This window comes from Tachysurus vachellii, chromosome 3 (genome assembly GCF_030014155.1).
Source record: "Tachysurus vachellii isolate PV-2020 chromosome 3, HZAU_Pvac_v1, whole genome shotgun sequence".
Classification (NCBI taxonomy): Eukaryota; Metazoa; Chordata; class Actinopteri; order Siluriformes; family Bagridae; genus Tachysurus; species Tachysurus vachellii.
Window position 1 is genome coordinate 18,123,862 of NC_083462.1, and position 13,781 is coordinate 18,137,642.

General features: G+C 43.0%; 1 protein-coding gene across 5 annotated transcripts in view; it reads right to left on the reverse strand.

The window, feature by feature from the left end:
* Positions 1 to 13,781, reverse strand: part of sipa1l1 (signal-induced proliferation-associated 1 like 1) — a 73,430-nt gene that overhangs the window by 14,878 nt on the left and 44,771 nt on the right. For all 5 annotated transcript variants that reach the window (XM_060866100.1, XM_060866103.1, XM_060866102.1 and 2 more), the window contains 7 exons: positions 11,731 to 11,919; positions 11,416 to 11,590; positions 8,843 to 8,946; positions 8,603 to 8,760; positions 2,840 to 3,419; positions 741 to 1,015; positions 120 to 410 (listed from right to left, as the gene is read on the reverse strand). In XM_060866100.1, the coding sequence (XP_060722083.1) occupies positions 120 to 410; positions 741 to 1,015; positions 2,840 to 3,419; positions 8,603 to 8,760; positions 8,843 to 8,946; positions 11,416 to 11,590; positions 11,731 to 11,919 (1,772 nt within the window). The remainder of the gene's footprint in view (positions 1 to 119; positions 411 to 740; positions 1,016 to 2,839; positions 3,420 to 8,602; positions 8,761 to 8,842; positions 8,947 to 11,415; positions 11,591 to 11,730; positions 11,920 to 13,781) is intronic.

Here is a 13,781-nt window from a genome sequence, read left to right on the forward strand (position 1 = left end):
GAGGAGAAGAGACAAACGAGGGATACGTCAAAGGTGACGCAACAAAAAAGAAATAAAGAAAAACATTTAAAGGAGGAAGGACAATCTGGCACCCAGCATGGAGTTTTCCTGAAACAGACCTCTTAGAGTCGAGAGGACGGCCGTCGCTGGAGACGCTGCGTGGGATGGCTGTGGCCCTCTCCGGTCTCTCGGCCGACAGCGTCTTGCCCATGCTGGCCCCCAGGCTGACGGCTCGGTTGGGGGTCCCGGTGTGGCTCTGAGGCGAGGCAGAGAGCGACTGCTGTGGGCTGGAGGACGTGCGCTGCCACTTGTTGTTGTTGGTGCGGAACGGGAACTTGTATTCATACGAACCGCTCTCACTGCTTCCCTTATACTCAGCCACTGGCATGCGGTACAGCTCCGAACAGCCCCTGTGCACGCACACGCACACACAGTTCTATCTCAGAACAATTTACTACTGTTGCTTAAGTGCAGAAATTCAGATATGAATAAATTAAGACTGAGATACTGAATAAAGTAATAACACTAATACAAAAGAATAATAAAAAACAGAAAAAAGAAAAGAAGGAGAAAGCTTAAAGAACAAGTAAATTGTTATTATTAAAAAAATTTGATTGAACAGAAAAAAATCAACCCTTAATTTTCAAATAAATAAATAAAAATAACAAGAATGCAGAATGTCACAGAAAAGAAAAACTGACAGTTTACGGTGATGGAACACGTCTGGTCTTCGTGTGTACCTGCGTGGCGTGCCGTCCTCGTGCGGCGGTATGATGACCACCTTCACGGTGACTGAGGTGCGCAGAAGATCGATCATCTGCTCATGCGAGAGCGTTGCCACGGCGACCTTGCAGATCTCCACCAAGCGGCTGCCCTGCCGCAGTCCGGCCTGCCAGGCGTAACCGTACGGCTCCACCTCGGCCACGATGCCCTCGTAGTTGACATGGAATCCAAGCTGGCCCAGTCCGTTCCTACGCAGAGTCATCTCAGACGTCTCGCAGCCTTTGGTTAGATACTGAAGGAGCAGAAATATCACCAGCAATCGTATCATATTAACGATGCAGAGAACCTCGTGCGCACACGTTCACCAGCATTTATACTGAAAAAAACTAATAGAAAGAAAGAACAGAAAGAAATAAAAATATAAAAACAAGAATAACAAGATAAAATATAAATACTGTACATTTGGTGGTGTTTTTATCAATGTGGAAGAAAATGTATTATGTTCAAAAAATAAATAAATAAATAAATAAATAAATAATCAAGGCTAAAACTATATTAAAAAAGTTGTTTTTAAAAACTATATAATATAATAAATAATATTAGATTATAAAATAATATAATAATATAAAGCTAAAACTATATTAAAAAAGCATTGTTGCTAAACGCTAGAGTCTTTACTCTTTTTGGAGAAATAAACTAAGCCATCGTTTGAGGTTGTTTTGAGCAGATAAACAGAACCCGAAGCTGCCGAGCACCGATCGAATAAACGGCTTAATGTTTGATATCTGATCCGACCTGCTCACGATGATTCCGATACAGTCTAAAGATATAATTCGTAATGTTCAATTTTAGATAACAAAAGTAATTTTATAGAAATGTAAAGAAACATTCAGTTACCATTCAGTCTAATTAGTTATTATTATACAACAACAACAACAACAAACGAGTGAAATGAGCGAATGAAAGAATCAGTTAATATCGGAGGCCTCGGTATGGAGCGGTCATCGACGTCGTGATAAATGATGCTACGAAACGCTTTTCTGACGTGATTAAATTTCATTATTATTTCTGATTTCATATTAACGTTAGAGATTCTTAAAAATAACAACAGTAGATATTTAATTTCTCAGACATTACAATAAAAAGTTTCCTAATATTTAATGCATTCTCTTTTTTTTCTCTCTAATTAATCAAGAAATGTAAAATTTTCATGGTGATGATTTCATATTGGGTTTTTAATTCAGATTATTTATTAACTCTGTATAGATTTTAGGTGTCATTTCTCCCGTTATCTTTAGCATGTGATCAGACGTTAGTATGTAAATAAGGTAACGATTGACAGTCCGGTTGTCTCTGGGTTTTTCTCCCTGTGTGTATAAAGAGTTCGGTGTGTCCGTGAGCTCTCTCTGTTCTAACCCTCGGCAGATTAGCGCTGAGATTTCTCAGCGTGTGGAGAGCACAAGATTCGGTTCGCAGACCGGTTCCCATGGCAACAGCTCCTGCACTCACAGAGTGACATCACAGGCAGGTGGCCAAAACAAAAGTACATTCCAACCTCCGCACATTTCTGCATGAGGACCGAGTCCTCATTAATGTGAACACAAAGGACTCTTAATGAAGTACAGCAAACGAACACTCACCTCGCTGTGACGGCGGGTATATATAAAGAGTCATCTCGCCGAATCAACACGCACCGTTCTGTAGTGCTGCACACTGTCCTGGACTTTATATCCATCTCACAATATCAGTCACTTACCAAAAATCTCACCTAATTCTGTGAAAAATCTTGTTTAGGTGTTACATATGGTATTATGTGTGTGTGTGTGTGTGTGTGTGTGTGTGTAAATATATATTTAAGATTGGAATACTTTGGCTTTAGATTATTCTTTTTCAGCCATCAGAACAGCATAATTACAACAATCATTCTGAGTGTGTGACATTAATAGATCTGATTTAACAGAATATGATTTAGGTCTCAATTTTCATTTCAAGCGCATCGTCGTGTAAAGTTCTGCGAGTGCAAAAGCTGTTGTTAGGAGAACTTTCACACGTCCCACTGTGTCCCAGCTTACTGCATTCTGTACAAACACAGATACGTCACAGCCGAGTCTCTCACCTCTAGGCGTTTAATGACCTCCCTGAAGTCCTCCGTGTTGTTGTTGACCGAGCGTAGCGAGATGTTCTCTCCTCGCTCGTAGAAGATCTTCATGGAGGCGGGGCTTCCCAGCGTCCAGCTGATGACATCACGTACGGCGCAGTTGAACACCACTGCCTTGGCTTCTGGATCCACCAAGATGAGGAAGTCGTTGGAGATTGCGAGCAGGGCTTCGAGTTCTCCTCCGGCGCCGTGGTCCTCTGCGTACACAGCCCAGCTGATGGACCCTGGGCTTCGTAGCTCGGCCCCGGTGTACGGCCGGCTTTTCTCCTTGCGCTTGTGCGCCAGAGAGATGAAGGGAAACTTGCCTGAGGGGTCGATGGGTGTGCTGGTGACGTGGCGCTCAGCCAGGTCCCTCAGGTACTCGTGGCGCGTACGCGTCGCCATGGCGCGGAACTTGTCCGACTTGTGCGCGGCGTTCTCTGCGTTGATCACCTTGGTCAACAGGAAGTCCCGGAAGACTGAGGATTTGGGGAACATCATATCCTCTGGGATGGGCGGCCCGAAAGCAGGGACATCTCTGGAACGGGCCACGGCAACGCTGCAAGAAATAAAGATTTGAATGCAGAGAACAAAAGATGAGTGGGCAAAGGAATTTTAAACAATCAAATATACAATAAAAACAAGATAACGGGTGTAAAGCTGAACAAGGTAATTGCTGAATCTCTGAAACATTGCTGAAGGGTTTCATGTTTATGGATGAGTCAAAGTTTTCCCTGAGCAGCGGAAATTATCATCGCTGTCTGGAATAAATAATGGAAGTAATAACGTTCCCACCTCTCTGGAGTTCCGGCTTAAAACTTCATAAAAAATAAACAGCTTCAGTTCGGAGCAGTTTCTAATTAGATGAGCCTGTGATCGAAAGACGAGGCCTGACCCGTGTAAACGATACCCGATGGAAAGAATTTCTGCGTTTTTACTCGGAAACTGTTGGAGAAAGAAAGCACTGCCTCTTGGACTGCACTTGTTCCACGAGGGACATTTTGTGGGAGTAATCTCCGACAGGCTCGGCCAACAACGCAGAAGAAAAAAACACATCTCTGGCCGATTCTTTGGTATTTTGTGTTCTGTCTGTGAAAATCCTCCCACTCCAGCAGCTCTCTCCTTCTTTCCCTCCACCCCACCCCCACCCACCCTTCTTCTTTTCCTTTCATTAAGCCTCTGGAATGGACATCTAAAGCTTCCTGTTCTGTCTGGTATGCATGGAACTCGCGAGCGGTCGGCCAGGCGGAGCTCGAGTAAAGCTCTCTGCGTTCGCACAATGATGGAGGCAGGAAAGAAGGAAAAAGGAGGTAAAGCACAGATTAGAAACAGGATATATACAGAGACCAGCACACACACACACACACGATACTTACCCTGATACACAATGTTAACAGTATGTTCCTGTGGATTGAAAGCCCCAATAAAACATTAAAACTGTAGCTCTTTATACCAGCATGTTGAACTCTGGCTTGCGATTGGTGCGGATGGAAAATGTGTTTATATTAGCGCGTTCGTGCTAATGCCTTATGGTTTCTATAGCAACAGCTCACTCACTCACAGGGACTTGTGAGTCTGATGGGTGAAGTGACTTGTAAGAAGCTGTTTGTTTAATATTTCCATCATCAGTCTCCAGCCGATTCAGCTGCACCGAAGCTGTAACTTCTCAGCCGTCTTCAGGACGGAGGAGTTTACGCTCTGTAGCAGGTCAGGAACAACGTGTGATGGGTTTTTTTTTGGTCTTATTAACTCAGAAAGTCAGAGATGCTGCTGAGGGAACTATTTTATATAGCTGCAGTAGCATAAGTGAGAAGAGGAAGTTTCCAGGAGATTAAACACAACTACAATGTGCCATTCTTTACTGAATTTAAATCTAATTTGGTAAACTGCAGTCGTATAAAAGTAAGTAAAGACTTTGGCATGTACCCTTATTTATATGACCTCTGAAGCTGATCTGAAGAAAGCGTGACATTAATCAGAGCTTCTAAAGTTACATACGCGTTATAGAAAGTTTCTATCACATATAAAGAGGGGTGCAAACCTTTGAACCGGTATTTTGTATCATGTTAATGTACGTCGTTCCATCGTTTTTTAAATTATTTGTCATAAACATCAAGCTCACTTTTGTGGATTTTCTTCGATCACGGTTTTGCAGTTACTATCGTTTAACGTGAACTCAAATGAAATCTTGTACATTGCGTCGACTGACAATCATAAACACAAACCGTGTTATATGAAGCCTGCGATGAGCTCTGAAAAACGCAGATAACCCGTTTGATGTTTATTGGATCGTCGAGTCGAGCAGATTATTGATCAGAGGTTAAAAACGTTTGATTTCCAACAAGAGTCCGGAACGCGAACACAATGTCCGAAAGTGTTTAGGCGTAAAGAAGGAGTCACCACCCGCGCTCTGAAGGTCAAGTTAAACACAGCACACGTTCCACACAAATAAAATCCACTCCTGGGCTGCCAAGTCGACTGAAAGGCCAGTGACTCACAGTGATCGGGCTGCTTTATTGTTCCTGCCTGACCCCTATAGCTTAGGTACAGTGAGGCTCACTGGATTACATACGTGCACTATTAATACACAGCATGTGGGCTGCTTTAGCCCACACAGAGCCCTGCTTAAAAAGTGTGTACGTGTATGAGTGAGTGTGTGCAGAAAGTTCACACGCTGAAAAAAGAACAAAGCAGGTAAGTCGATGACGGTCTGTCACGGAGCGTCGGATTTCCTAACAACCTAAAAGTTTACTTTCCTCCTTTAACAGGTTTCCATCTGGCTTTGATTAAAAGCCGATGAAGGTTTAAGCTGCGATGATCGAGGAGCGTCGGAGTGTCTTATGACGGGCCTTAAAACAGCAGGTTTGCACATAAAGTGTATTAACTGCTGCAATAAACACCTACTATTGCTGTGTTCGAGTCACAGAGTTACAATAGTGCAGCAGAGACTGATGATGAGAACACAAAGCATTAAGCACTGTGCAACAAAAACATGCTGTTGATTGTGTAACAGAGAGACTTTTATAGAGAGGACAAGCAATTCTCTCCTTCACCGTGTCTCTATCCGTCTGTGTTTCGCTGTCCGGACAATTCCTAATTTCAGAAATGGAGTCAAGTATGTGAAGGAAAACAGGACTGAGGTAAACACCCTGCTCGATAGTACACCACTCTCTCACCAGGACCACAAAGCTGCCACTGTTGCCACCCTTGAACAAGGCCCTTAACTGTTTAAAGTAGATAAATCCAAGTGGATCAGGATGAGGGGCGTCTGACAAACAGCCTGATTCTGTACGTCCATCCTAGTCTGCTTCTGTCTGACTGTCTACGTTACATCCCTCTCGTCCCGATCTACCTGCATCCATCGCCGTACACATCTGTCTACCATTCTGTGTCCCTTTCAGTACGTCTACGTCCACGTGCATCCGTCTCAATCTGTCTCTACATGTCCGTCTGTCTGTCTGCATTACTGAACAGAGGTCCGTCCCAGTCAGTTCATCTACGTCTGTCTCCAGCCGCACGTCTACATCCACCTCTGTTTGTTTTAAAACATCTGGCCATGTTTGCTGAAATGTCTGTCAGTCTGTCCTGGTCAGTATGTCCGTCTCCATCCCCTCCAGTCTGTCTATTTCTATCCATATATCAAACTGTTAATTTCCTTAATCCTCTTTACAGTGTGGACATCTCTGTAATTCCCAAAGCCGTCACCGCACTCTGAGTCCCCTCGCTGCGAATGCCACCGCACACACACGCGCACACAAAGAAAAGCAGAGAGTGAAAAGACAGAAAAGGTCTGATGTGTGTCATCCATCTTCCTTGCTTCAGACATTCTGTACTCTATAATTCATATTCTCTCAAACACAGAGTTATTCTGACAAATAACAGAGAGCTCCATCACGTCCCGGTCACTGAGATTGGCTTCATGCCATCACCCCATAAAGAGAACATAATTAAACAGCGTTTCATGTAGCACAGACACACACAGACACACACACAGACACACACACAGACACACACACATAGACACACACACACAGACAGACACACACACAGACAGACACACACACAGACAGACACACACACAGACAGACACACACACAGACAGACACACACACAGACAGACACACACACAGACAGACACACACAGACAGACACACACACACACACACACACAGACACACACACACAGACACACACACACAGACAGACACACACACAGACACACACACACACAGACACACACACACAGACACACACACACAGACACACACACACAGACACACAGACAGACACACACAGACACACACAGACACACACAGACACACACAGACACACACAGACACACACAGACACACACAGACACACACAGACACACAAATGAAATGGAGGGAGTCTGCTGTAGAACAGTCATGGGAAATAACACACTCTGAGCAGAAGTCTGAAACCTGGAACATACACAAAAAGGACTGACCGCGACCTTCTTATAAATAAACATGCTGTGCTCTAAAACAGCACCTGCACATCTGAGGGAGTTTTACATAACCCATAAGTATACGCACCCGGGAATCACAGGACAAAAACAGGACAGAACAGCGACTGCATTAACAGCGTGGAACAAGCGCTTGGACTAACTTTGTTCCTTTCTCTAATTGGTGTGATGTTTGATTGTTTTTGTGCAAAAGTACTCAATCAATCACGTTCGGATCTGAGAGCGTCCAAGTGGAACCGTCTCAGTCTCCGATTTGAAACACCAAATTAACTAGTAAATAAATATGAAATGTCTGACGAAAAAAAACTTTCAAGTTCTGAGCTCTAAGAAAGACACAAACACATAACATAAGACATCACGGCTTTAAAAAAAAAAAGCTCACAGGCACCCAACGATGATCAGAAAATAATTCTTCTGGTGTGTTATGGCAAGCAAAATGTAATGTTCTGACAAACAAACCAGCACACATTATGTACACGTGTCCAGGGGTTTAGATAAAGTGCGTATTTGCGTAAAATACGCTTCCCGAGTTGGAAATCTAGTCAAAATACGCAGCAAAATTCCCAGTGCATTTATTCAGAAATCCCAAAGCGATGGAAAGACCCGAATCGTGGCGAAGTTAAACAAAGACAATAATCACACCTGCCGGTTACAGCGATGCTGATTGGCTCCCGTTCCAGAGGGAACCAATCAGGCACGTGTACGTGACAGCTACTACTAACTACACTACGATCACGGAGAGACAGTTGATGCTCTTGTCTTTGCGATATCATGATTCACTAAGGAAAACATGCCAACAAAATATCGACTATTTGTTCGACAAGATCCATTAGGGTGAGGCGAAACCACGGGCTCATGGAATAGAGGCATACCGAGATGAGTGGAAGGAGGAATTCCTTTGGCTTGGATTACAAACCTCCACCAAGATTAGTTTCAGTGAACTCTAGACACTGAGGTCTAGCAAAAACTAAAAACATATAACATACAGTCTAAAAAATGGCATTTACTACAAAAGGACTAACTGACAATACTGGTACTCGGTTCCTCAACTTAGTAGGGAGTATAGTACCCTCCCTCTCATGACGAAGAAGAGTTCTGTACTCAACTAAAAGCAAGGAAGAGGGTATTGTACTCGTGGCTTGGAGATCATTGGTTAGCAGAGCTCACAGCCCCAACCACAAGTATCATTAGCTACTGTTTATACAGATCTCAAGCAGAAATCAGTGTGTGTGAACGAGTGCTGAACAAGTGCTCACCTGTAGCAGGTGTTCTCCGAGCACGGGTTGTGCACCTGCACCACCACAAACACGTGCTGGAAGTGCGAGCGGATGTTCTTGGGGCTGAAGGCCTTGGCTCCGGGCTCCTGGAACACGATGGTGACGATGTCGTTCCCGATGTGCCGTTTCCTGAGCAGCTGCAGGTGACGAAGCACAGACGTGAGTTCAGACACCCGGGATACCTGTAGAGCTTTTTTTAACACCGGGCTCCTGACTTACCTGCTGCTTGTTGTTGGGCGTGTAAGGCAGCATGGTGGACACGTGGAACATGATTTCATAGTCTTTATAAGTGGTGTATAAGGAGTGAGTACCGGTCGAGTCAGCTGTAAGACAAGACACATGGGATTTACCGTTACAGCTTAGCAAACGGATTCAGAGCTATCGGAGTTATTAAAGGTGGGGTCTCCGTTGTTGGAAAGCCAATGTTGACATTTGAAATCACCAAAACAAACACGCACCTAACCCAAATGGGTCCCACCCCTGTATTGATAACTCCGCCCACACATACATACGTAACCCAGGCAACTAATGGAACTTTGACAACTTTAGCCCTATTTGGACGGGATTAGTTTTACGTGGAGGTAAAGTAATTATTACCAGAGCTTCTCGGTGATTTTAGTCCCGTCCAAATGTGCCATCTTGGTAATCATTACGAACCATGTCAGTAAAGATTACGGCGACTTTTACCTTCTGTAAAAAGGTGCGTAAAGCGAGTTACCCCTCCCACTTCTGCTAGTTTTACTGAGATGTCTTATCCCATGCAAATTGGCCAATTAATATTACAGACGTCCTGAGGTAAAATTGCATTACTCCACGTCCCCACGTAAAACTAATCCCGTCCGAATAGGGCTTTTATCATAGCTGAAGGGAAGAACAATACGATTGCAGATAAGCACACAAGCAAAACTGACACACAAGCATAATCATGCAAAGGACGGCATATATTAGTTCTGTGAAACAAAGCAAAACCAACATTACTCACCTATCGAGAAGGAAAAAAGCGCCTCAGCGTCTTAAGTAAAGTTGGTCTCATATTCACAGATTGGAGTTTCCCGAGTCAATAACTCCTGAGCTAAACGCTGTTACTACACAAAACGCGGTTGTAGCTGCCTCTCTACATTACTACGATAGAAAAGAGGTGTTATTTGTGTAGTAACAGCGTTTAACTCAGGAGTTATTGACTCGGGAAACTCCAATCTGTGAATATGCGGCCAACTTCCCGCTCCTTCAGTTCTCTCCAGCGCTGGAAAGCTGATCCTATATTAACACGGTCCTACTTCTTGTCTTATCGTAAGTCTTTCTTCGCTTTCTTTCTTTGTTTTTATCCTCCATGTAAATGTTAAAACCGCTTTCTGCTAATGTCACACATGCGCACTGAACACTCTCTCTGCCCATACTGACAAGACACGCCCCTTTCTGCTCATTGGCTACACATTTGTTTTGATTTTTGTTTTGTTTGTGGTCCCGACTCAGTTTTCTGAAGAATTTCTTAAACGGAGACCCCAGCTTTAATATCAAACTCGAATGACAGCAATAAGGTCGCAATGAAAATCTCTTCTGTTCAGTGTCAAATAAACTGAACTGAAGTGAAATAAAGGCTATTCGGAGGAGATTCATCAGCAGGTTCTAAATAGCACATATTCCTAGTTTGCAAAAACTTTTAAAATGACCTTGTATTAGTTTTCATTCATCATGAATCAGTCGCAGCAGTCATTTATTTTCTAAAATTTTTTTTTCTTAAAAGAACCGTGCGTGCATGCATCTAAAGAGTTTAGTCTGGAAGTCTTTTCTTCTAACGAAACCAAAATTAAATGAAATCCAAAGTGCAGAAGAATTCTGAGCAATACTAAACTGCTGTGGGATGATTTAAGGAGCGATGCTTGTGACAGGACATAAGTGTTAATCTAACACAGGTACAGCCTTCACACACCTTATATACTTAATGATCCAGCTTCACATCAGTTAAACTCCTCCTTTAAAACTATATAAGGTGTCAAACGGGCTGCTTAAGCTGAGCTGTTGAGTCGTAAACACTGATAGTGACTACGTTAATGTTATACAGAAGCACATATGGGTGTGATGGTCAGGCGTCCGTAGACATCAGACCGTATAGTGTGTTAGCGGCGACGATAATAAACATCTTATTAGTCTTTTGATGAAATACATACCAGTATGAATGAGCATATATGCCAGCAAATAAACAAGTAATTATATAGAACAGTATCAGAAGCTTCTTTATAGCTTTTACAGAACTTTGACTGAAGCGCGGCGTCTGCGTTACCTTCAGATCTTGTGTTATCTCACTGCAAGTACTGAACTACAGCAACAACTGCGTGTTGGGATTCTTACAATCCCTCGTTTTACAGAAACATGATCTCGTAATCAGCAGGGGGCTTTACGAACATCCGACGGTCCCAATTTTTCGAGCCGAACAGCCAGCGTCGGCTTAGCGAGAGCAACACAAGGATGAAGGAACTGGCAGAAGGAAGAGCAGGGAATTGAACGAGAAATTGGGTACAAATTCTAATTTTCAGCTTCGTCTGAAAGGAGATGCGACTCTGAACTCGGGTTAATGAGGTCGGTTAATATTATTGGATATATACGTTAAAGAGAAAGACTAAACAGAGCCAAAGAAGTAAAAATAAAAAAAGTGCAATCTGATTTTAATTTTAAGAACCACTGTCTAATCGCTGACATGATTTGTGTCTTATCAGATACCACAGGATGAGCTGTTAGAGTAAAATGATAAACTTCCGGGTGCTAAGAGTAGCATCATGAAGCATCAGACTCACTCTTAGTGTCGAGCTGAGCGCGGTACTTGCTGAATCCTTTGAGGCGCACGCGTTCTCCGAGCAGCTGCAGGAACTCCTCCAACGCAGGACCGGCCGACTCGTTGTTGTACATCTCCTCCTCACTGCTCTGGCCAGCCAGGCAGTACATCACCCCTACCTTCAGCTGGAAGCTCAGCTGCACAGAAACACACATATAGCATGAGAGCAGAGCAGCTCCACCATCGGCATCTTTACTGTATCAGAGTGCTCATTAACGTTAATTAGCTTGCTGTTAGTAACGTTAATTAGTGTGTAGTGTGTGTCTGCACCGGTTACCCCTTGTTCATCCAGTTTCATCAGCTGCTCAGTGACTTTGGGCGTGTTGAGGGCGAGACGGAGGCAGTGAGTGTTCAGTTCAGGGACCAGGTATTCCAGAACCTCCTTTAAGGGCAGGCCTCGAGCCAAACCGTGCTTAGACGTGGATGGAACAGCATCCTCCAAAATGGAGCCTCGCAGAGTCATCAGCTGGGATGTGAAAAAAACACAAACATTTAAGTGGTTAACCGCTCATGATCGGTGGAATCTGCTCATGTAAATTTGTGTTTTGCTTGAGTGCCATTTTTTATCATGTCTTCATGTCTGTGTCCTGACTATCACATAACTAGAGTTTTTCTGGCCAACATGTAACACTTCTAGAAGTCAAAACACAATTCAGAATGATATCGAACGCTGCTGCATTTTGTCCCATACAGCAAGCTGAAGCATGAGACACATTTGCTTTAGCGGAGGACAATAATTTAACATGTAATGAAAATAAAGAGGAGTAAACTTATATACCTAATAGCTGCCTGCACTCTCAAAACAGAGCAATGGGTGCCAAAACTTTTAGTTTGCACAAGCATTCATGCTTTTACAAACCCAAAACCAGGCTATGGTGGATTACACTTGGCTCACAAGGTGGGATGAGGATGTAAAATCAAGCTAAATAGCAAAATATACGTTTAAAAAAATAAATAAATACTGTGAAATAAAATCAATTTCTTGTTATATTTAATGTTAAAACTATTAGTATTAAAGCAAGACACGAGTCAAATCATGAAGAATCTGGGGGAAGGTTTCTAGCTGCTTTATTTCTGACTCTGCCCACATGCTCTGGCTGAGCTTGCATCATACACAGGTTTGGTAGAAGAAGAAAAAAAAAAGTACGCCATTATTGCTTTTGTAGTGGAAAGACTTGCTTTCTGTAGAACTGTTAGTGTACTTAGTTCTGTTATATATTTATGTAGCACCAGGGCCTTGGAGGAGCACTGTTTCATTTCACTGTGTACTGAACCAGCTGGATACGGAGGAAATGATAAAAGCTTTTTGACTTGACTTCAGTGCACATCAACACTGATGCCTGAACTCAAGCTCATAACAACCACCGTGTATTATGTTTGCTATTTAGCTTATTATTTATTAGGAGCTCTCTGGAACGTTTCCAAGCTGCATCTCTACAGATCCTGGTCTTTTTAACGATCATAAAGGTGTAAACGTTTTCCCAGGCCATGTCGCACCTTTCCTGTGCATTAACGTCGTCTTGTACATAGATTATCTTGGTTTAAAATGTTACAAAATTTCCATTAAAATGCTGGAAATATTTCTTTTAAAAAAATAAATAAATAAAACCTCCTACCTACCTGTGTATCTGGAAATAGCAGCGCTAAAAAGGTAACGCACGGGGCTGTGAGTCACAGCGGGATCAAAGCTATTAAGCTTCATCAGAGTGCATCTGAATCACAAGCAGCTTCTACGAATGAGAGCGGAGTGCGACGTCTCCATCAGGAGTCTGAGAGCTCTGCCTTTTCCTCTTTTATTTTTGATTGCGAGGACCTGATCTAGAGCAGCTGTCCAGATCTCAGAGTGATTAAAGGGGGCCAGTCAGGGCGCGAGCGTGATGAGCGCTGAGCTTTGGCAGCCGGTTAGCTGCGCTTCTGAGAGCGTTATATAAGACGGTGGTGGGCGTCAGAGCTGAATTCTCATCATCACTGCCGCCTGCTCGAAAGCAGTTACGCGTAAGCCGAGGAGCCATAGTGGTTTGTTTATTTAAATAAATAAATAAATAAATAAGTAAATAAGGGTTTGTGCTCTGGCTTTTGGTCTCCAGAGCACAATTGGGTTTTGCGTCAATGAAAATTTTTCCTACAGATTGGATGAATGTAAAAATTTCCATGGGCTACAAACTGCACTGAAAATGTATATTTCAGTTTAAAACACAGTGTGACGTTCTACTGGGCTGGCACTAGGGTTGCAAAATTCCGGGAATTTTCAAGGCTAGAAACTTTCCATAGGAATTAACGGGAATATATGGAAATAAACTGGGAATTTAAAAAAAAAAAAAAAAAAAT